The sequence below is a fragment of the Haliaeetus leucocephalus genome, unplaced genomic scaffold, assembly GCF_000737465.1.
Source record: "Haliaeetus leucocephalus isolate CR32 unplaced genomic scaffold, Haliaeetus_leucocephalus-4.0 Scaffold92, whole genome shotgun sequence".
NCBI classification, from domain to species: domain Eukaryota; kingdom Metazoa; phylum Chordata; class Aves; order Accipitriformes; family Accipitridae; genus Haliaeetus; species Haliaeetus leucocephalus.
Window position 1 is genome coordinate 1696611 of NW_010972528.1, and position 23686 is coordinate 1720296.

At 47.3% G+C, this 23686-nt stretch overlaps 1 protein-coding gene across 1 annotated transcript in view; it reads left to right on the top strand.

Moving 5' to 3' along the window:
* Positions 1-2177: 2177 nt before the first annotated feature.
* Positions 2178-23686, top strand: part of LOC104841986 (hydrocephalus-inducing protein homolog) — a 90549-nt gene continuing 69040 nt past the window's right edge. The window contains exons 1-4 of the mRNA XM_010584043.1: positions 2178-2242; positions 18606-18730; positions 19891-20016; positions 21667-21786. Coding sequence (XP_010582345.1) covers positions 18626-18730; positions 19891-20016; positions 21667-21786 — 351 coding nt within the window. The 5' untranslated portion in view covers positions 2178-2242; positions 18606-18625. The remainder of the gene's footprint in view (positions 2243-18605; positions 18731-19890; positions 20017-21666; positions 21787-23686) is intronic.

Below are 23686 nucleotides of genomic sequence, written 5' to 3' on the forward strand. Positions count from 1 at the left end.
TTCAATGTGAGAGGAAGTCACAAATGGGGTACTTGGGTCCTTGCTTTCATCCTTGGTGGAGAGAGGCTGCTCAAATCAAACCTGCACCCTCTTGAGCTGCTCCTGTAACAGACCTGATCATGGGAAACAAAAAACTCTGCAGTGAGCTCTGGGTAGGGTGGGTCTGTCCTGCAACTCTGAGCCTTGAAACTCAGAGATGCTTGTGCTGATGGTCACTGAGATGCAAACCTGTCTGTTCCTGGACCCACTGGGGGGCTGATATTTTAATTTTTTTATCCTTGTTTTTGTTTTTTTTTTAATGTGGCTACTGTCTTGTCTTCTAAAATCCCAGCTGTTTTAAATATTAGTGGCTTGACAGGTTCACTCTTTCAGGCCTTTGGTGCTGTCTATGCAGACCTATCAGCTTTTCTGATCAACCACTCTAATTTCATGAGTGGCTCCACTCCTGCTTTGTGTTTTGAAGGGTTTTCCCCTCTCCTTTTAAGGCCATATGTTTATTGTAAAGCTGGGCTTTCATGAGTGGGAAGGTTTCACTCAAGGAGAATCTGCAGATGTTTGGGGCTGTTTTTGTTGCTGGCTCTTTGATTCATGGTAGTACTTGGGATGTGAAGGATGGGAAGAGGTTCAAAGGAAGAACCTGAAGAGCTTGTTTAGACAGTTTGGCTTGGACAATCTCAATGTGGAAGACAAAAATCTGCCCTTCTGCTCCCACTGACAAATGTGATATGCTAGGAGTCAGTGTGGAGACCTTGATCCCATGAAAGCTGTAGAGTCTGACAGTACCTTCATGGCAAAGAGGAGAGGCTCTTTTAAGGGATGTACTAGGCGCCCTATTTAAAAATCAGAAAGCCCTGGCTCAGTTTCCAGCCCAGGACAGCCTCTGCATGACTGTTCTTTAACAAAACTCCTAGTCTTTTTGGCAAAAGACTTTCAGATACAAATGCAGTCAAATATTTGACTAAGCAAAAGGCAATCCAGTAGTCCCTTCTCAAGCAAACCAGCAATTGCTTTGGGGTTTTGCTTGAGTTCAAACTCAGCAGTTGTGGCTGTTGCACGGTTGTACTGGGCCTGTGAAAGCAACTGCCCAGAGCAGGTAAAGTCACATTCAGCTTTGGGGTTTTTTTTCTTGGTGCTGTGTCCTGGTTTCAGCTGGGATAGAGTTAACTGTCTTCCTAGTAGCTGGTATGGTGCTATGTTTTGAGTTCAGTATGAGAAGAATGTTGATATCACTGATGTTTTCAGTTGTTGCTAAGTAGTGTTTAGACTATAGTCAAGGATTTTTCAGCTTTTCATGCCCAGCCAGCGAGAAAGCTGGAGGGGCACAAGAAGTTGGCACAGGACACGACCAGGGCACCTGACCCAAACTGGCCAACAGGGTATTCCATACCGTGTGATGCCCCATCCAGTATAGGAACTGGGGAGTGGGGGTGGGGAATCGCTGCTTGGGGACTAGCTGTGTGTCGATCAGTGGGTGGTGAACAATTGCCCTGCACATCATTTGTACATTCCAATCCTTTTATTATTTCTGTTGTCATTTTATTAGTGTTATCATTATCATTATTAGTTTCTTCTTTTCTGTTCTATTAAACCGTTCTTATCTCAACCCACAGGTTTTGCTTCTTTTCCCGATTTTCTCCCCCATCCCACTGGGTGAGGGGGGAGTGAGTGAGCGGCTGCGTGGTGCTTAGTTGCTGGCTGGGGTTAAACCACGACAGTGCCTGCTGCAGTTTGTGACTTCCTTGCGCAGCAGAGCTGGTGCCTGCAGACTGCTCCAGCACCTCTTAGCGCAGCCCTGCGTGCTGCAGGGAGTTGCACCAGCTGGCCTGGCAGTGGCAAGGAGACCAGCTTGTCCCTTCAGTGCTTCACAAGTGATAAATAAAACAAGCCACTCCTTTCACAGCACTGCTTCTGAACACCTTAGGTTGCTTTGCAGCTGCTGTGATTGCGCCAGGCACTCTTGTGAGCTTGGGCTGAAATGCATGTCAAGGGCTGGGTTTGTCGCTTCCCTGTGTCCCACTTAAAACTGTTGCATTTTCTAATCTTTCTCTCCCTTGCTTCAAATCACAGAACCACATGTTGGTGTTTGAAAGTGCCCTGCAGGAGAGGTACTAGACCTGCTGGGGCTGTGGATGATGACTTGCTGTGAAGCCAGGAGCCAAGGAGACCAGTCCTACTGCAAATGGAGCTGCAAAGTGACACCAGAAGCTGCAAACACCAAGCTGTTGTGGACCAGGTTAAGCATGTGAGGGTTTTGGTTTTTTTCTTGGCCTGGAGAAGTTAGAGGGAAGGACTGCTTGTGACATTTAGCATGGTCCTTGGAGCTGACCATGGGAGGATCTTGCTGGGCTATGGGTGTGCAGGTATTGCCATGGTTTTAAATGCCTGTGATGCCAAGTAGTAGAGAGCTGCCATGTGCTTGGGCTCTGAGGGAGGTTCTGTATCTTGGATGGAGAAGAGGAGGGCCTGGTGCTCCCCAGCCTGTGGTGCCCATGGCACTGGGTGGGATGGAGAATGCCCTGGCAGGACCCTGCCAGCTGAGGAGAAGAGCTGGGTGTGAAGGAGAAGAGACTAACCCCTGCTCTGCCTCTGTGACTGTGAAAGACTGCTAAGCCCTTGTCCTACAGCATGGTGGTACTGCAGCATGTTTCTGCCCTCAATATCAGGGGGACTCAGATGTTTTTTAGTTGCCAGAGGCAACACGAGACCAAGACAGTTGGGATTAAGGTAGTGTCAGCACCAGGAACAACGACCAAACCATCATGTAACTGCGTAGGTGATCAGTGCCCTTGACATATGTTTGGTTTCTTGTTTAGGCTGAGATGCTATGGCAGTACCTTGCTGAGTCAGGCCTGAACCTCCATCCAAAATCTACCCATCTTCCTGTGGCATTGTCTCCTGGCAATCACAGCCTCAGTTACTGCCTTGCTAACCTTCATGTCAGAAATTCCCCTTGAACTGTGATTAACTTCTTGAGGCTTGTAAATTTTCTTTTGTGTTTACAGAAAGACAGCTGGCTGGATTAAATGGTTTCATAGTATTAAGGAAAAAGAAAACCTAGGGGGCCTTACACTTGTTGGGGTCAAGGACTTTTGCTTTGTTTTAAAAAGCAGTGGGGGGAAAAAACAATTTACTATTTTTGGATTTCATGGCTGCACAGCTAATGTCAGGGTCTCCAAAATGTAGGCATTTGAAATATTGTCTTGATTTAGAAAAGGAGTAGAGAAGCAGTTCAGTGTTTGGAAGAGACATGTAAATGAAGCAAAAAGTGAGGAAACAGAATGATTCCCAGCATGGGAATAAAAAGGGAGAAAGCAAGCTCAGGGCTGTGCTTTGAGGTCTGTGCTACAAAAAAAATAAAATCAATGTCCTCCTCGGTGATGTGGGATTGCATTGCTCAGAGGAAGGCAGGGGAAACATGGCTAAAAGGAGCCAACTTTATTTTCCTTCTTTCTCAGAAGCAAATAAATATGAACCCTGCTTGAACTAAAGAGGACTATGGGCTGCATATGTGGGATTTCATGAGGTTGCAGTTGGGTAAGTGATCTCACTGCAGTTATTCGGTAGGAAATGTTTTGACAGCATCTAAAATGATTAAGTGTTGCAGTCAGTCCTTTCTTTAACTCAGCACTGGAGTTCTTCCTTCATGGGTTAAAATGGGGATAGTGAATGCTCCCATCTGCATCCCTGCGATTGTGTAAGCTGACTGTGCCAGCACTTCCCTCCTCTCCCTGGATCCTCACTGGAGCCCTTGTCTTTGCCTTTGCTGCAGCTCTGTGTCCTCTGCAAGACACCAAACGTGTCCAGTTATTTTGTGGGTTTGATCTGCTGAGTGCAGCAATGGCAACAGGAAAGGTGTTTCTGATGTGCCTGTTTGAAACCTCCACAGGGTCTCTGGTTTTGGGGTTCAGAAGCTAGCGAGTGCCTGTGCTGTCAGGTCTCATCTCAGAGCCTGCAGCTGGGCTTTTGGGGGATGCTGGCTGATAGTACTCTGGGTTCATCTAGCACTGCAGCAGGAGAGGTTAATAATGCAACATGCGTGCCTGTTGCCCTTGGCTGTATGCTCATTTGTTTCTGCAGCAGGATAAGAGCTATGTAAACAGCATTTCCCAGGGGATGGGGGGAAGGATTTTCAGCTCTGTAGAGAAGCTTCCTGCATGAAGTAAGTTATCCGTGCCTCTAAAGAGAGTAGATCCCAGACCCTGGTTTGGTCAGACCCTGCTAGGATGGAGAAGGGTGGCTTGTCTGAAGTGCTGAGGTGGCTGGCTTGCTTCTGTGCTGGGCTGTGTGCAAGTGTGATCCCCCTTCTGCTTCCTTGGGACTAGCTGCAGTCTGTGCTGTTTGAAATGTGTCCTTTGAGTTGGAAACACAGGCAGCTGACTGAGAGCCAAGTGCAAATCGGGAATGATGGCTCCAAGCTGAACTTAATGGTTACAGTTGGATATTGTGAAGGAAAACAGGTGAGCTCATGGGGCAGAGAGGGTATTGGCAAGGGAAGAGGGTCTTGTTGGTCCTTGTGGGAGCAGAGATGGGGAAGTACAACTGTAGGAATGGAGAGGGGGTAGTGGTATAAACCCTGTACCTTCCAGAGTCCATGGTCCTGAGCATCTGTGGTAGTGTGAATTTCAGCTTCTGGGCTCTCTTTTTGAAAGTATGGGTCTCCCCTGGGGGAGATTGCTCATGCTTCATTCTGTGGCATGCAAGCTGCCTTTGAACTGATAAGCCTTGTCCTGAGGAAGAAGCCTGGAAGAGACTTGGTCTTTCCTCCACTTCCCTGTCTCAGCTACACTTGTGTATCTGGGCAGCAAGCTCTGTGAGAGGGATGGTCTGTGTTATGACTTTTCCATCTCCAAGCATGGTGAAGCCCAGGACTGGGTCAGAAAGTGGTGGCTGCAGTCTTCTACATCCTGCAGGGTATCCTGAACTGTGTGTGTAGCCTTGCAAATTAGGTACACCCATACTGATTTTAATTTCAAGTTTAAAAATGGCAGCTTGGCAGGGCTGCCTGGTGTCTGTAGCCATCAAGAGCTATGGTTATGGTGAAGAAGCTACAAGACAAGCTGGCTGTGGCCTCCTGCTCCTCAGCTGTCAGCAGTCTGGCTGGTAGTGTACACCTGCAGTGATATCTCCCCATGGTGTTCTCTGGGAATGCGGTACATTCCTATCCCTGAAAGTCCCCGTTAGCTAGAAAAAGTAATAATCTGCAGTATTCACCTTCCCTGCTATCAGAAATTAAGCAGCTTTGGCAGAACGTGTGTGTCTTGCAAAACGCTGGAGCCCCCCAAGGGCTTTGTGTGCAAAAGCCGAGAGAATCAAATAAAGTTGCTTTTTGCAGAGAGCACTGGTTGCCTTCTGCTTGATCACCAGGGTCTCTGCAGCTTCCCTTTTATAGGGCTGCCTCAGCTGTTCCCTGCTGCCTGCAAGGATTTTGTTTGGGTGTTTAAGGCCCTGGCAAAGGGAGTTGGCTTGCTCTGGGCTGGGAGCAGGTTTTCTGAGGGTTACCCAGGCTCTCTCTCTAGCAAAGGGCACTGCAGGGAGGCTGAAGAGCCTGGCTGAGCCAGGGATAGAGCTGGGGCCCTCTGGGTCCTGTGCTTTCCTAGCCTGGGTGGTGGAAATTAGCTCCTGCAGACTGTCTTGGTGTGCTCGTACCAAGTGGTGACCTCTTAAATGCTGTAACTTGGAATTTCTACAGTGATAAACCACGTTGCTGTGTGTGCTGGTGTAGTGGCACTCAAGCTGATGGGCTTGGATACGTCTAGCCTAGTGTCTGGCAATAGCAGATGGAGATTTGCCTGGAGTTGAAATAAGTGAGTTATGTAAAGGAGTTGGGATGTGGGAAGAGGAGCCAAGGAGAAAAAGGCTTTGGAGTCAAGGCATATGCATAAAAGAATTTCAGTGTATGTTTCTCTCTGTCCATCATGTTTGAGCTCCCCTGTCCCAGGCTTCTCTTGTACTGTGAACTCTGATGTACTTTGGATTGAACATGTCTAAGAAAAAAAAACCTGCCTAAACTTTGTGCAATAGCTATAAAATCTAGATGGGTCTTAATCTATATGAGAAAATACAGTGAAATAGCCAGGCTATGGTATCCATATCACAATGTCTGCCTGGTAAAATGGGGGTGAGTAAGCTGACCTTTGCTGATCTGAGGCTGATGAAGGAAAGCAGTGGCTGGGAAGAACTGCAGGTCACATCGCGCCCTGCTTACATGACCTCAGAGGCCTGCATTTCCCTCTGTCAGTTAATGACTTGCTCATCTCTGTAGCAGCATCAGGAACATAAGGAAAAAATGAATTGGCCTATAGGTAGCATGAGCCCAGGTCGTGTTCGTGCTGAAGGCACCAGAGGGTGATGTGCTGCATACCAAGGTGACTTTTTATTGCATGAATTTGTATTTTTTTTCTCAGTCCTTGGAAGAGACTCTATGCTGAAAATCAGGTATTCCACTATGTACCTTACCTGTGACACAGGGTGAGCCTTGCCCGAAGGCTTGCTGTTACCCAGAAGCACAATGCGCATGCTCCCAGGTGAAGTGCATTAATGTCTATGGGTTATTTAGGCAGGAGCCTTTTTGTTTGAGAAGAGGTGTGGGGAAGATGAATAGAGGACATGTTCTTTTAGATTTTCACACTTTGCAGTCCCATGGCATTTGCCCAAGGCTCAGAGTTCCAGGTGTCCTGGACTGATTCTTAATGAAATACTGGTGATGCTCACTAAGAAGCAGGAATTAATCTCCAGATATCTGATTTGGAAGTGCTCTTTTTACTGTCTTATGCAATTTCATTTTTCCACTGATCTCATCAGTCAACCAACCAGTTCTGTTCCCCTAGTTGCAGAAGCATCTCTGGCCTTGAAAAGAACATAAGGGATTTGAGCAAAACTCAGCAAGCACTGAGCTCCCTTTAGGCCTGTGTCAGACCCTGCATAAGAGCACTGGGCAGAGGCACTCAGGTGAAATGCATCTGTTTGAATGGGCCACTGGTGTGCCCAGTGAGGGAGCTCAGAGCCCATCCAGAGCTCCTCAGGGAGGGAGGGGGAACCTGGGTTCAGTAAAGAGTTTAGAACTGGGTGTGTTAGGCTGTGCTTATCGGGGTTTACTTATTACAGTGCTTCCCTGAGAATGACAAGGTCAGTCGTGCTGGTTTGTGTATTGGTGTCAGCCTGTGCTGAGAGCCCTGCCATGGGCAGGCTGGGAGGTGCGAGATGCCAGCAAAGCAGGTGAGCTGGTTGAGCTGGGATCCAGGTTATGACAAAGTATGCAGGAGAGAAAAGCAGATAGTCCCTTCTGAGGGTGGTGCTGGCACCTCTGTGAGTTGTGTGTGACTTGATTTTTTAGGATATGTGGACATATAAGGTGTTTCCAGGTGGTGCATGGCTCTTCATCACCAGTCCTCCATGCTAGCTTGCTTTCTTAGACCCGGGAGAAACGCTTTGGATTCTGCCATGAATTTCTCTAACTGCTATTCTGTTTCAGGATAACACACACAGTGATGTGGCTGTGCTGAAGCTGGGAGGGTGCGTTAGAGGCAATTTTACTGCATGCTTGGTCATCGTATGCTTTCCCTGAGCTGCTGTTAGTGCTTTGAGATAAGGCACTGCTAGCCAGGTACCTCCAGTGTCTGTGCCCCAGCAAATGTGGGGAACGCAGCTGGTTTGTTATCCTGGGGCAACAGTAATCCTTCTGAAGCTGTGAGCTTTTGAAGCAATTTGGCAGGCCTGGGCTCCTGTGATGCATTCAGGGTCTCCCCTCCACTGAGCCAGCAGATGCTGTGCTGCAGTAGGGGGACTGCAGGCAGACACCGCTCCTCTGTGAGGACCGGGTGGGTGCTGAGCATCCGTGTCCCCTCTGCCTCCATGTCCGCCATCACATCCCGAAGCTGCCGCTGCCTCCTCCCCTCTCGGCGTCCCCGCTGTTGCCATGGTGGTGTTGGGGCCGGCCAGGAGGCCTTGTTGCTTCCGGAACGAGGGCAGCAGCCCGGCTGGTTGCAGGGATCCAGTGTGTGAGTGTGCCCTTGTGTCCCCCGCGGAGTGGGAAAGGTGGGGGATACTGGTGACCACCCTCGTGCTGGGGTGACGATGGCTGCGTCCCCTCCCTGGCTGAAATATGGAGGGTGGCTTTTGGTGCCGGTGCTCCCAGGCTGCTCAGCCTCAGGAGGGAGGGCTTGGGAGCAGGGCTGAGCGGAGACCTGGGGCTGCGGGGGGGGAGCATGGAGGAGGGTGACACCCCCTGCCCCACACAACGGAGTTGGGGGCATCCCCTGTGCGAGAGGGGGGAGAGAGGCAGGGTTGTGCCTGGGGCAGGGCGACTTCAGTCCTGCCAGACATCTCCTGACAACAGGTTGTGCTCATCCTCCTGTGGGATCTGTTTTCCTGCAAGGAAGCCACTTTTTGGGGGAGGATTTTAGGGGGGAGGTTGCCTGTGGAAAGAAGTGGGGGCTCTTGTGCTGGGTGAGAGGTGCCTGGAGGCTGCAGCACTTTCCATGTTGGGGACTGGGAGTTGGAGCCTCTTCTTCCTGCTCCACTACCCACCCCCCCCGAGCTGCACATGGAGAAAGCTTTGCTCCCTGAACTAGAAACTTCCTAGATTTCTTCCTTTCTTCCCATGGGATGCGGATGTGACTGCATCCAGGCTGTGGGTTAAATGTGGAGGGGGTGGAAGCTGCCTGCCTTGCTGCTGCTGGTCTTGCCCTCCTCGTCTTGCATGTGTGCTTTTGGATGTTTTGGCCTTAAATTTTTATTTGTGTTGCCCAGTCTGTAAATGAGGGAGGAGATTGTTTATTCTTGTTTTGTCTATAAAATGCTGTGAAGGCTTATGATGAAAAATGCAACAGATGGCCTAGGTAGAAGTGACTGCAAAGCTAAATCACCCAAGCTATCCTTTCCTTGCATTTTAAATCCATAGGTGATTTTCTGAGAAGCAATTCCTGTACACGTCTAGGGAAAACACAAAGGCTAGGCTACTCCAGGAGGGTGCAGGTTACTCATAACAGGTTGTCCAGCCTTGCCCCTTAACCGAAGGATGGGTAATAACTCTGTGAAGCCAAAGCTTGCTCTGTAACACCTTGGGGTTACAGCCAGTGCTGTAGTATTACAGTAATGATCCAGTAAATACAGAATATTTACTCTTCTGGTAGTCAGTAATGTGCGTGTGTGCTGGAGAAGCAGGCATGAGGCTAGTGCCAGCCAAGGTCAGGTTGAGGGGTTGTATTCCTGCTTCTGCTTTTGGCTGGTTACCTGTCTCCAGTTTTGTGTCTTTGAATTTAATTAATATTTATGTTCTTCCAGAGATTGAAACTCCTTTGTGAGAACTGGGTGTGACTATACATAACCCTAGCTGAGAAGGTTTTGAAGATTGAGATTAAAACAGCTTGGTTTGGATTGAGGTTTATAGGAGCATTTCAGACAACTCCACTGGTGCCTGACCTCTCACAGTCCTGGCTAGTGAAGGCAGCTGGTCAGGATGTGAATATCATGCAGCCTGTGCTGTGCACTGTAAATTGATGCTGTAGAAGCTAAGAGATGGTTCAGAAAGGGAGAGTGGATGGTTTTTAGGGATGCTGGCAGTGTCTCTTGTTCCAGCTTGGGTGCAGTTAAATGGTGGATTAACAAATCATTGTGTATCAGCAGAATGGAGGTTACTGTTTATATGCTTTAAGCCCCCAGGGAGTACAGAATTGTTCATTTCATCTTGGCTCTCCTTTGCAGGCTAGTGTAAGTGGCATGTCCAAGCATTTGCTGTGGAGTAAGACATCACATGTGGAAACAATCTGATATCCATAGGAGTCTTCCTATGATTTCCATTGATTTTGGATTGGGTCTTGACGGTAGCCACTAAAGAGCGGTACTGCTTTGAACTGCTACTCTGGATTCACTGTTGCAGAATCAGCTCCGACCCTGTTGCTTCTGACCTGGGGACCCATTAATAGGCCTTTGGTTTCTGCTTTTCCACTTCAAAGTTGCTAGTGGCATGGAAGCTCTGATGCATTGCAAACCAAAATGAAAGTGCCCTTGTTCTCATGGGGGACTTCAATTTACCGTATGTCTGCTGGAAATGCAGTACAGCAGAGAGGAAACAGTCTAGGAGGTTCCTGGAGTGTGTGGAAGATAACTTCCTGACACAATGAGGGAAGGTGCCCCGCTGAACCCGTTGTTTGTGAACAGAGAAGCACTTGTGGGTGATGTGATGGTTGGAGACCATCCTGGGCATAGTGATCACAAAATGATAGAGTTTTTGATTCTTGGACAAGTAAGGAGCGGGGTCAGCAGAACTGCCACATTGGAGTTCAGAGGGCAGACTTTGGCCTGTTCAGGAGTCTGGTTGACAGAGTCCCATGGGAGGCAGTCTTGAAGGGCAAAGGAGTCCAGGAAGGCTGGACATCCTTCAGGAAGGAAATCTTAAAGGCGCAGGAGAAGGCCATCCCCATGTGCTGAAAGACAAGCTGGCAGGGAAGAAGACTGGCCTGGTCTTTGGACCAAAGCCCAACTAGAACTTAATCTGGCTACTGCTGTAAAAGACAATAAAAATTGTTTTATAAATACATTACCAACAAAAGGAGGTCTAAGGAGACTCTCCATCCTTTATTGGATGTGGGGGGAAACATAGTGACAAAGGATGAGCAAAAGGCTGTGGTACTTAATGCCTTCTTTGCCTGAGTCTTTAATAGTAAGACCAGCAGTTCTCTGGGTACCCAGCCCCCTGAGCTGGAAGACAGGGACAGGGAGCAGAATGAAGCCCCCGTAATCCAAGGGGAAGTGGTTAGTGGCCTGCTACACCACTTAGATACACAGGTCTATGGGGCCGGGTGGGATCCACCCAAGGGTGCTGAGGGAGCTGGCAGAAGTGCTCACCAAGCCACTTTCAATCATCTATCAGCAGTCCTGGCTAACTGAGGAGGTCCCAGTTGACTGGAGGCTAGCAAATGTGACGCCCATCTACAAGAGAGGCTGGAAGGAGGATCCGGGGAACTACAGGCCTGTTAGTCTGACCTGGGTGCTGGGGAAGCTTATGGAGCAGATCATCTTGAGTGCCATCACATGGCATGTACAGGACAAGCAGATTAATCAGGCCCAGTCAGCATGGGTTTATGAAAGGCAGGTCCTGCCTGACTAACTGGATCTCCTTCTGTGACAAGGTGACCTGCTTAGTGGATGAGAGAAAGCATTCTACTGGAGAATCTGGCTGCTCGTGGCTTGGATGGGTGTACTCTTTGTTGGGTAAAAAACTGGCTGGAGGGCCAAGCCCAGAGAGTTGTGTTGAATGGAATTCAATCCAGTTGGCAGCCAGTTACAAATGGTGTTCCCCAGGGCTCAGTTTTGGGGCCAGTTCTATTTAATGTCTTTATCAATGATCTGGATGAAGGGATCGAGTGCACCCTCAGTAAATTTGCAGACAACACCAAGTTGGGTGGGAGTGTTGCTCTTCTTGCGGGTAGTAAGGCTCTCCAGAGGGATCTGGACAGGCTGGATTGATGGGCTGATGCCAATTGTATGAGGTTCAACAAGGCTCCGTGCTGGGTCCTGCACTTGGGTCACAACAACCCCATGCAATGATACAGGCTTGGGGAAGAGTGGCTGGAAAGCTGCCCAGAGGAAAAGGACCTGGGGGTGTTGGTTGCCAGCTGGCTGAATATGAGCTGGCAGTGTGCCCAGGTGGCCAAGAAGGCCAATAGCAACCTGGCTTGTATCAGAAATAGTGTGGCCAGCAGGAGCAGGGAAGTGGTTGTTCCCCTGTATTCTGCACTGGTAAGGCTGCACCTTGAATACTGTGTTCAGTTTTGGGTCCCTCACTACAAGAAAGACACTGAGGCGCTGGAGTGTGTCCAGAGAAGGGCAAGGAAGCTGGTGAAGGGTCTAGAGCACAAGTCTTATGAGAAGCAGGTGAGGGAACTCAGGTTGTTCAGTCTGGAGAAAAGGAGGCTCTGGGGAGACCTTACTGCTCTCTACAACTACCTGAAAGGAGGTTGTAGTGAGGTGGGTGTTCATCTCTTGTCCCTAGTAACAAGTGATAGGACAAGAGGAAATGGCCTCAAGTTGTGCTGGGGAGGTATAGTTTGGATATTAGAAAAAATTCCTTCACCGAAAGGGCTGTGAAGCTTTGGAACAGGCTGCCCAGGGAAGTGGTTGAGTCACCATCTCTGGTGGTATTTAGAAGATGTGTAGATGTGGCACTTAGGGACATGGTTTAGTGGTGAAGTTGGCAGTGCTAGGTTTATGGTTGGACTCAATGACCTTAAAGGTCTTTTCCAACCTAAATGATTCTATGAAATGTGGTCCAGGTGCCAGAAAGAGTAAATAAAAAGGTATTTGCAAAGTTGCAAAGCCAGAATAGCAGAGAGCAGATGCTGGGAGAGGCAGTTGGGAAAGGGAAGATAGTACTGTAAATAATTCGGGCCGGAGCCACAGCTCTAAATTATAGCATGTGGAGCTGGGGAATCTCCAACAGACCCTTGGAAGGGAGCTTGGTCCATCTCACTGTCAGCTGACAGTTAAGTTTATTAAAAGAAATGATAGGAAGGTATATCACTAGGCTCCTATTAATTATCTCAGGTACGGTAGAGCTTTTGTAATAAATTGCAGGATGACAGTACCAAAGTGATAAAATTCAGAGGGACTGGAATATAAAGGTGACAGGTGAGGCTTCCTAGGTAGCAAGACTTGATTTAGAAAGCACTCAGCCACTTAGCAGTGGGCTGGAGGGGCAAGAGATTAGTCCTGGAAATTCTGCTTCTCCTTTCCTGGCTTCCTTGAGATGCTGTTTATATGGTAATTATAGCTAAGCAGGTGATTTCTAGGCAAGAAATGTGATCTTGCTACTTAAGCCTGAACAGGGCAAGATGATTTAACTGAACAAAATTGTTCAATAGCATCCTGATTCTCACTTTTAACAGATCTCTTGTCTTACTCTTCCAGCAAAGTGTAATAGAAAGGCAAATTAACCAATTACTCCACAGAGAGATGGCTTCTCTTTGCAGAAGGAAGAAGAAAGAGGATTTATTGTGTATACTGAAGCAAGATTCAGGCACCAGCCTATGCTCCTGCAAGAAAAGCCGGGTATAGTGTATTGTAGTGCAGAGTGTGCCAATATATCCCCAGCCTTTAAGTTTGGAGGGCAATCAGTTGGTATCAGACCAGCTCAGAGGTTGGTGCTGCTGCTTCAGCACAAGTGGTGTGGGGTCCCTTGAAATAAGAGCACTGGCACATGGTATAATGACAGCCACAGGATCTGTATAGATATGAAGCTGTACCTTTATGTGAAACTTCCCTTTTTTTTCTTTGATGTCCATTAAGAAAGTTGCTGTTTATTCTTAATTTCCTGTCTTTTTTAGCACAGTATCATCAGAGAGCTGTACAGTTTTATTTTACAGAGGGAAGCTGTTGGACCTATGCACAAAGGGATTTGGATGCTTTAGGGCCATATCTAAGTGCTCACATCAACTTCTTCCTCAGCACAGCTTTTGCCAAACTCATGGGCCCTGAAGGGCTCCTCTGTGCCTGTATTTGTGCTGTTGAGCCTTCTGAATTTTCCAGGTCCTGGCATGACTGAGCTTGCATGAAGCCCTGCCTCATGCCTACAGATACTTTGGCCATATGGCCCTAGCCCATATCATGAGCCAGGTAGTGTTCAGAGGTTAATATTGCTGCTGTAAAGAGGTGAAGGTGCTTTTATTTTCCCCTAATGTAGCTCATGGCCAAACCCACTTGCCTGGGAACAGGGTGATCCTGTGCAGACCCTTCTCTTCTGCCTAGCCTGAAGCAAGGAGTCTCTGTAGTAGCTGTGAGCCCACATGAAACAAATCTTTTTCCCTCACTTTGAAGATGATCCTGGTCTTTTTTTTTTTTTTCCTCCAGAGACTGCTTATGTGTTGCACATTAAATAGTCGTTAGCTAAAAGACTTTAATCCAGGGAGCAGAGCCCCCCAGCCAAGGCTTTTCCTTAGCCCTCAAGCATCCTACCTGCTAGCCTGCAGATCAGGCTTTTTCTCGCTTGCTTTCTTCATGCAGCAGTACTAGGAGATGTGGAAGTGACCTTGTCCGGGCTGACAAGCAGGACTAAGGAATGGCTTTGGCCCCCTCCATCTACCTGGGGAGGGCAGGAAGGTTTGGGCTGGGAAAATAAATAGTGAGTTCAATAGCAGGAATGCAGCTGAGTAAGGGAGCAGGGTTGCTGAGTTTGAGATCAGGCTGAGATACCAGCATCAGGTTTGGCATTGGGTGCGGAGGTGCTTGCAAGCCTTGTATGGGTTTTGTGTGGCTTCTACCAGGCAGTTCCATGAAGATACTTTGCAGCCAGCAGTTGCCCTTGCTAAGCACCTAAGGCTTCTCTGGCAAGTCCTCTGAGCATGATACCTGGCTCCAGTTGGGCTATTTGCCTGCTGCAGGCAGGAGTTAGTTCTGTGCTGAGCAGGTGAGGCTCTAACATTGCTTCTAAGGTGCTGGAGCTGTGGGAAGGAGCACAAGGTGGCAGCCCTGTGACTGCGTCTCTGACCAAGCATGAGACTTGATGGGTCTCACTTTGACATCTGTCTCCTGAGTTCTGCTTTCTGGGATGGGCAGCATCACCCACTATCCAGTTTCCTTTCCTTATAGCACTTCTGTCTTGGTGCCTTGAGCACACAAGGGTGCCACGTCTTAGGTTTCTTTGCCTGAGCCCTCTAGTTTCCACTCGGATTTGTGGCTGGACACCATGTGGGAGATGTGTTGGAGTGAGTTTCCACAGGCTAGCTGGCTGGAGAGCCAGTTGGTTTTCAGGGCTTGAATCCTCCCTGACTGGATTGTAAACACCCAGATAATGAATGTTGGTTTTCAAACTGAGGGTTCCTTGTTCCTTGCCAAGCAGATGTGATGATTTGGTTTGTCTGTGGCTGAGAGTCTCATGAGAAGCTTTTGTTTATAGCATATGCTGTGCTGAAAATGCATGAAGCTCCCTGGCAGCTGAGATGCTCTTGTAAGTTGGGTGTTCTTGGCTGGTGTGTGTGTATATGTGTGCATGGTTAATTGGAACAAGCTCATCAGATGGGTATTCACCAGGTGCAACAGCAGAGGACACCCCCCAAGGGCATTGTTGGAGCTGCAGCAATGTGGTGATTTGCCTGCTCTTTTGCATTGATGTGATTGGGGTCCTCCCTGGGCGAGCAAAATAGAAGTTAAATTCTTGCTTTGTAAGTCAGCGTGGAAACTTTTCTTTACTCTTTAAAGAAATTATTAGCTTGTCTGCAGTGTCTAAATTAACTTATCTGGAGCTTGTGGAACATTAACAAATGCTACTCTAAGGTGTACTTTCTAATACTGCTGCAATCATTCACTGTGGAGTGAGATGTTTAAGAAATAGATGGGCTGCAGTGATTTGCAAGGCTATAACTTTATCAAGGCATTTCAGTGGCATTGTAAACCACCAGAGTAGAGACCATGTTGACTAATTATGATACTGAGAAAGTTCAAGGCAGAAAGCATAGTCACTGCTCCAGCCTAGAGCTGAAGAAATCCCAAAGCCACAAATGCTTGAACGTGCATCTGTTCCCTTGGTGTGGAACCAGTTCAGATGGCAAACCCCCACTCTTTACTGGGTTAGTAGACCTTTCTTATTATGCTGCTTACAGGATGAGGTGCTGCTGCTTTGAGAAGCTTCTCCACACAGTACTCAGCCTGCACAGTGCAGTATCTCCCCACATTAGAGCAGGAGGAGCTCAGCAGCAGAGAAATGAGCAGGCTTTAGCTAATGTCAAGCTCTGAACATTCTCCTTCCTTGGGGTCCTGGTAAAATCCTTCCACTCTGCCTGGCAAGGCTGTAACAGTTGAGGAGAGAGGATGCTGGGCAGCCCAATTTCCAAGTCCTGTCACTTACCTTCCAAGTTCTGCTGGGCTCTGGGAAGCCACCAGCCCAGTGACAGTTACTGCTGCACTGGTGGGAGCGTGGTCACACCAACGGTTCCCTGGCTGGCTCCTGTTCTTCCAGGCTGTCCACAGCCACTAAGTAGCCTGTGGTGATTCAGGAAGCACGACTGGGCACTACGCAAAGTGAATCTTTCCAGAGAAGCATGAATTACCTGTCCTAAGGTAGTATCTGGCCACCTGGCAGGAAAGAGGCAGTTATGTTGGCAGGAGGGCCTGCACCCTGTGGTAGTTGGCAGGATTTAACTATATACCTGGTCTAAGAGCCAGTCTGGGGAGGTAGAAGGGTTTTTAATGGGTTCTAAAATTGGTGTGTAACTTACAGTGATGGTAGAGACTTCTAGCTTAGCTGTAGATACTGGAGTAAAGAAAGGGAGCCTTGGGGAGGAGGGCTGAAGCTTGGATGTCCTTGGTGATCTTCAGCTTAGCACCCTGCTCTGATACATCTTGAGACAAGTCAGGAATTTCTACTCCAGCCCTAGGTGTATTTCTTCATTGCTTGTCTAGGTTGTCTTAGCTGCTGTGTCCTGGCACAGCAGGTTCCTCTGCCCAGACTCAGGGCATTCGTGCTCTGAACCTAAAGCTGAGGTGCCAGAGTTGTCTGTGCCCTGAGCCTGGAGCAGAGGGGGAATTGAAATCCTCCCTTATGTTTCTGGGGTGGGTAGAGGGCTGTCTGAGGTGGGGAAGGGAGGGATCTCCCCCCACCAGACAGAGGTGGTGGGCCGGAGGCATGCTGTGTTGTGATTGCTGTTTTGTCCTGCCTCTACAGGGAGATGTGGCCAAATTTCTTCTTTCTTCCTAATCTGGGAGGCTGATCCTTCCAGGCTCTAGGGCAGTGGAGCTGTGGGAGTGCCTTGCTCCAGGGCTAGAGGGTTGGGGAAGCTGTAAGACTGGGATGGGGGTGTGGAGGCTGGAAGCACTCTGGAGGTAAGCATTGTGGGCATGATGAACAGGATTAATTTCAAGTGAAGTGAAATTACAGTTAGAAAATTGGAACAAATAATCCAGTTATTCTCAAGACCCAGTAATAAAACATTGAAATCCAGATTAATGTTGTATCATCCCCATTAGACTTCTCTCTTGAAAAATAGTTATTTCCAGCTTTAAATCCTAGCTCTTGCTGCAGTATGTTCTTGTGTCCATAGGACAATGCTGTGCTTTTGTGTTTCTTGCAAGAACAAAAGGAAATGGCAACCTTGTCATTTCCTAACACTGTAAAAGGCCCGGCACCATGAACATGTACAATACTGTGGCTGTCTGGAGAGTAAAGGAATGAAGTTATTGCCTTGCTTGCAGGATGTGGGTAAAACTTGAGGGGAAGGGAGGGGTCATCTCTGTATAGATGATGTCTTGCTGTATACAGCAACTCCACACAAAAAAAGATGATGTGGAACAGAAGGAAGCAGGAGGGAATATGATCTGTGATTTTACTCGATGTCAGGATGTGAAAAATTTGAGAGTAGAGCTGGGTTTGAGAGCACTGGTCTTTCAAGTCCCAGAAAATAAGAAGTGGGCAAATCTACCTGTTCCCTTGGTCCAGTTAGCCAGAAGGGGAGGGGAAATTATAGTCCGAAGTAGTGCTTAGTAAATGCTGTACATGTTTATCTTTGATTTTTGTCAGTGCTTGAGACTTGCTTTCTGCATTTGTCTCCTCTTCTTGCCCTTTCTTTCTTGCACACCCACTTTGCGTGACACAGATGAAGAGAGGTGGTTGACTGGCTGGTGACTGGAAGAAGAATGGCCCATGGACTTGTTAACCCATGCTACTTGTAGGATAAGGATGCTGGAGATGACCTGCCATTAGGATAAAGTCTTAAGTGGCCCTGCTTTCACATCTCATTACATTTATATTTGAGCTAATTGCTCATGTTCCTTTAATGGTTTCATGCTTTTATTTTTGTTATAGGCTCAATGCCTGTAGGGAGCCTTGAGTTTGGGTGTTAATAAGTGAAAATTAGGGCCCTCATTCTCCATGGAGAAATGCTCTTGGGCACTGTAGTAATTTCATGCCTGGAAGGAGTTGTATCTGCTGGATAATTTTTGTAACTTAAAACAACCAAATTAGCCTTGAGAAACTATAGTTCTTAATCAGAGTATTGAACTCTATGCTCCATTAGTTAGAAACATCACCAGACTCCTTGTACAAAGGGTGGACATTTGGTTTGCAAAGTAGGAAGATGGTCCGATTTTGTTAACGCTCGGGGCAGCAGTGACCCCTGGCTTTAAGGTTGCTTATAATAATCTGAGCACTTAGGAGGATCAGGCACGAAGTCATATCAGGTCAGCTGCTCTTGTGAAATGAAGCAGCTAAGTGACATTTACCTTCCTTCTGTTCCCACCAAAAAACTTTTAAAGAGTAATAAAGGACAGTTTGGATATTAATAGAGATTTGATTAATAATTCCAGTAAATGGGGTTCCAAAAGTAATGGAAGTCAGGGGGAAGGTGAGAAATGCCAGCAGGCCGTGGTGTCTGTTTGTGGCTCATGGGACTGCACCCACAGTAAACGGCTGTTTTGGCTCAGGGAATGTTTGTTCTGGGGTTTTACTTATATGAATCTTAACTCTGCTGCTTAAATATGGTCTAATCATGAAACAGGGTGGGGAGGCCTTATGTTCTCCACTTATGAAGGATGCCACAGCCTGGAGACACAGGTGTATCCTTTGGGTCTGCCATGAATGGGATTCTGGATTTTCAGAGTCCCATTGTTGCTTCTTCCAGGTGAGCTGGCCACTGGCAAGATGCATCGGTCCGTGGGGTCCTCCAAAATGGCTGATGGATTCCAGAGCAAAGCAGTAATACCTCGTAATCTGAAGCTAGTCAGCGAGGCAGAGGAGTCTGTAACTGTAAGTACTTGCTGTGGGCCAGGTAGGAGCTGTGTTGAGGCTAGAAACTTTTCCCATGTCCTGCCTCTGCCTGCTCTCCTGTTGTCTAGCAGCACTGTGAAGCTAGACACCACCTCCCCATCTCTTTGCTGCCATGCTTCTGCTGGAGGTGGCTGTTGTGGTGCAGTGGGGGATGGACTGTCTGCTGCTTCAGGGCAAGTCCAGAGTCTTGCCTGGATGTACTACTGGAGCCAAGTTAAATGAATATACTGGGCATTGCACTGGAATAGCTGAAGCATAAGTGTGTGCTTGTTTCCATCCTTTATGTGGGCAGTAATATCTTCTCTCATGTACGCATGCTTGCCAGTGCTGCTCTGACCATACCTGCCCTCCAGGTAGCTGGGCATGTGGTGGGTTGCTCAAACTCTGCCTGAAGACTTAAGAGACATGGCTGGTCCCAGCTAGAACAGGTTCCAAAACAGTTACTGTATCTCATATCCTGTGTGGAGCACAGATCCAGCCCTGCAAACAGCAATGGAGTTAGGGCAATTCTTCCTTCCTGTCCAGAAACATTCCCTTTGCTGCCTGGAGCTCACTTGACTGGAGATGACCTCTTGCTGACGCTCTGCCAAGGAGGTATCTCTGTATACTTCTGTGGAGGGGTCTGTGGGGCTAGAACAGACAGGAAAAAAAGTGTTCATTAAAAAGAGATAACTAAAACTTGGACCCAGTCCTCTCCACCTCAGCCTTGGCACAAGGCTGCTTTTCTGCTTTCCTCTGGTTCACCCAGCAGTGAGAACTCCACACACGTGTTGCTTATGAGTGTTGTGCAAGGACGGAGTTAGGGGATTTCTGATAACTCTTCCCCACTCTTTTCAAAGGTCACTGGCTCAATCCAGCAAAACTAAAGAGGAAACAAATGCCCAAAGAGCAGAAATCCCCAAACATGTCACATCACATCATGAAGAAGCTAATGGGACAGAGCCACTTGGTTAGAGCATGTGTGTTCTGCTCTATATCATTAATTTACTGATGTTAAATATTTCAGCAGGTAATTTATGGGACTTCCAGGAGTATCCTAGTGGCTGTGATCACAAATTATTCATCAGTGGCACTTGAACAAGAAAAGCCTTTCTGAACAAAGACATTTCTGTAGCTCTTGCTGGTGTTTTGTGTTTTAGCTGACTCCCTCTGCCTTCCTGAAGGAGATGTCTCTTACCACAGAGCAGAGGCTGGCCAGCACTCGGGAGATGAGGCGGCCCCAGATTATCCAGCTTCTAGACATGAGTGAAACCTCCCATCAAAAGGTAGCCTTTTCGTGCCTTTTTTTCCTTGCTGTTTGTGACATTTGAAGAGGTTGTGTGCTTGTGACAGGCTTGCCTCCAGCTTATCTAAACACCTTTGTGACTGGGTCCTGTTGTCCTTTCAAACTGCTGGTGTGGTGGAGTCCCTCCTACTGGGGGGAAAAGGAAAACATTATTCCCTGGTGAGATGTTGAAGTCCTGATCTGCACTAAGCTGATATAAATAACCTTTGCTGAAGTTGGTGGGGTTTGATGGAGTTTAGCTACCATCACTAAAGCATGATGCTAGGGGAAGGCTGTGGCAGGACACAAGGGCACAGGCTTACCATTTTCCACTCTCCTGCTGAAATAGCCATGTCTTGCTTGGTGCAGTCACTGTCAAATGCTTGGGGTCATAGGACTCCCTGAACGGTGGCAGCATTGGCCTTTGAAGGCTAAGGGCCTATGGTAATTACTCAAGATTTAACAAAACTAGTTGCATTTAATGCTTTGGGTTGGAACAACATGTGGGACCCTTACTGAGTGTTAGATTTTGCAGGCTGCCAGATATACAGGAGATTTGCCCTGGGCAGAGGGGAGTGGATGTGTTTTATCTGGATCAGTGTTTACTTAGATGTATGTTTAAGGCTGCTTTTCTTACAGGACTGCTCAGTATAATACACAGTCCAAATGGGTAGATTGCTGAAGCAGGCTGTTGAGGGGAAGATCACCAGCAAGAGACCTGTAACAAATTGGTTAAGGATTGCCCTAGACAGCACAGGAGGTTAGGAACGCATCAGATGAGTGCACAAATAACTGGCAGTGTGCTGCAGCTACTAGCTTCAGCATGACTGTGACTTCTGTGGAGAAGCAGGAGGCTTGCCTGTGTCTTTCAAGTGGGAGCAGTGCAGCTGGAAGAGGGGAGGCAAAGCAGTGAGGAATTTTCTCAAAGTAATGCCTCTGCTCTGTAAGCATTTGCTATTTGTGTATATTTTCAGACATGCTTCTGCAGTGGTATTAAATAAAAGAGCAATAATAGAATACATTAAAGAATCCATTTAAAGCTCATGGAAGAAGGAGATACCAAGTCCAGTCTTACTCAAGTTGCCCAGTAATGCTGAGAAGAGAGCTGAACCTTATCATCACCCAGCATTCACCTCATTTGTCTTTTCCCTAGCTACTGTGTTACTTTTTTTTTGGCCTTACCTCCTCTGGTACTGTTGTCGTCTTAGTGGTTTCTAGGCTCTATATCAAAAGACATATTTGGGGATGTGTAAGACTTGGTCTCTCTGTCTCAGAGTATCATCCCAAAATTGTTTCCCGTGGAGTCTCATGTAAATTCTTGGGTTTCACTTGTTCCATGAGTGCTCATGGCTCAGTAAGTGCTCTAGAGCTGCGTGACCACATTAACACAGGGCTCTGCTGGAGGTAAGTGCTGCCTTGTGTTTTGGAGAAGGAAACTGGGAGAAACACCCACCAAAAGAGCTTCTTAGCCTGGTCCAGAAACTTTTGATCAGCTCAGAACACAGGTGGGTGAGCTACTGTTTCCCTACTGCGAGCTGGGCAGACATACTCATCAGGAGACTGTATTTCAGTGGAGATCAATGTAGGATTCTCATTCATGAATCTTTCTCCCAGCAGCTGAACTTCTCATTGCTCTGTCTTGCATCTGCAGTTCTCAGCAGTTGACCTGGAACAGAGCTTGTTTCAGCCTTTCCCATCAGAGGTGGTATTTCAGAGCTACGTCCCCTGCGAGGTCTACGAAGTGCCACTGATTCTGAGGAACAATGACAAGGTAAGTGCTCGGATATGGAGGTTTCACAGTGTGCTGGAAGAGGAGAGCAGTGTAATTCATGTGGTATACAGAGTAGCAAGTTATCTGTTGCACCACAGCACATCCAAGAATAAAATTTCACCACCTTTATTTTGCAGGATGATGGATATCTTCCCATACTGGGCTTCTCCCCCTTATTTTGGCCATCTGTCGGTGGTATCTAACCCAAAGGAGCTTTTCTAGTTGGCATCCTTCCCCTTGAAAGCCCTGGATTGATGGGAATGAGGGCTGTACAGTTCTTATTTGCTCTCATGCTTTACCTTGAGAGTGTGCACCATGTCCCACTGGCTGCTTGGTTAGTCTTGGTTTCTGGCAGGGCATCTCTGCCCCTCACAGCCTGTTTAGCTGCTTCTGTGCAGCTCCCTGTCAAAGCACATGGGATGAATCTTCTCTACTTTATTCTGGAATAAGTTATGTTTAGTGGCATTAGCACTCCAGGAAAGATGTTTTGAAACAGCAGTGGAAACAGACTGATTTAGCAGAAGCAGTGGGAGGCCTTTAGGTGCCACTTTAGGCTTCTGCTAAGCTTAATTCAGTTCTGTTCAGGTTTTTCTAAGACTAAGTGGGTCTCTGCTTTCCCTTTGGAGAACCACAGCACAGCCAGAGTAATGTGCTCTTGAAGGTCTCCACCTTTACTTGAAAATATTGTCATCATTTTGAGATTTCCCAAGAAAGTTGAGAAAGGAAAAATTGAAAAATGTCAGCAATTTTGTTCCACTGTAAAGAGGAAAATTGAGACCTTTTGAATTTCAGCTGGGGAAACATTTGCTTGAATGAGGCATGTGCCAAGAGCAAGCTGGTGGGAAAAGACAGGAGGGAGGAAAGGAACTGAGATTAGAAAGTTCTCCGGGAGAGAACATTGTACACGCAAGTGTTTCTCTTGACACGTAACAATAAGTGTACTGGAAGCAGAGAAAGGTCAGAAAAAGAAAGGTGTAATTAAAGATACTGTTCTGTAATGAAGAGTAAGATATATACATGGCAGGACGGCAGGATGGGAAGATGGAAGTGTACATGAGAGCAGGTGGATTAACCCCCCCTCTCCAGATCTACCTCTTGGAGGAAACGAAGTGGACAAAAAAAGGCTCTTGGCATATTGCAGGTGGAGGAACAGCAAGAGAAGTGAAAATGTATTCTCAGATAACAGGTTCTGACAGGGACGTGGTTGAAAATGGAAGACCCTTTGGCAAGGAAGGATGCAGGTGTGATACCTCAGTTATTCCTGGAGAGTACTGTGCCATTCCTGGTCTGGCATTTAGCTTAGGAATATTGGAAAGATGCAGCGTGGATGCCCATGCCCAAGGGATACCATTTGTGTGGTCCACACTGATTCTGGGTACTCTTTGCTGTAGGTATCCTCTTTCCTGATTAAAATGTGCCTCAGTTTCTCTTTTCCAATGGCTCTGCTTCATTCCCACATTCCCACTAAGTCTTTTGGCTTCAGCTGCTCCATTATCCATGCAGCACTTCAAAATATTTGTCTTTGCCAAGTACCAGCCAACAGGCAAACAGTTAATTTGCTCTATTCATGCATCCTCAAGTGGAAAAGAACATCTGCATCAACATTTCTGCCATTCCCAGTAAAAAATAATAAATTGTACAGCTGCACCTTGGGATTTGTATGCTCTGTTAAGGGGAGGCAATGTGTGAACTGTTGATTTTTTCCAAATTGAATTAGTTTTGAAGCTAGTAAGACCTCAACCATTGGACAGCACTGGTGTGAAAGTAAGATCAGCTCTAAGGAAAACCCTTGGCATATTTAAGTACACAAAGTTAGAGATTATAAACCCAATAGAGTTTATTATACTCTAATATTGTTGGCTTTTGGTAATGTCCTGGAGAAAAGCAACATTGTGCTCTA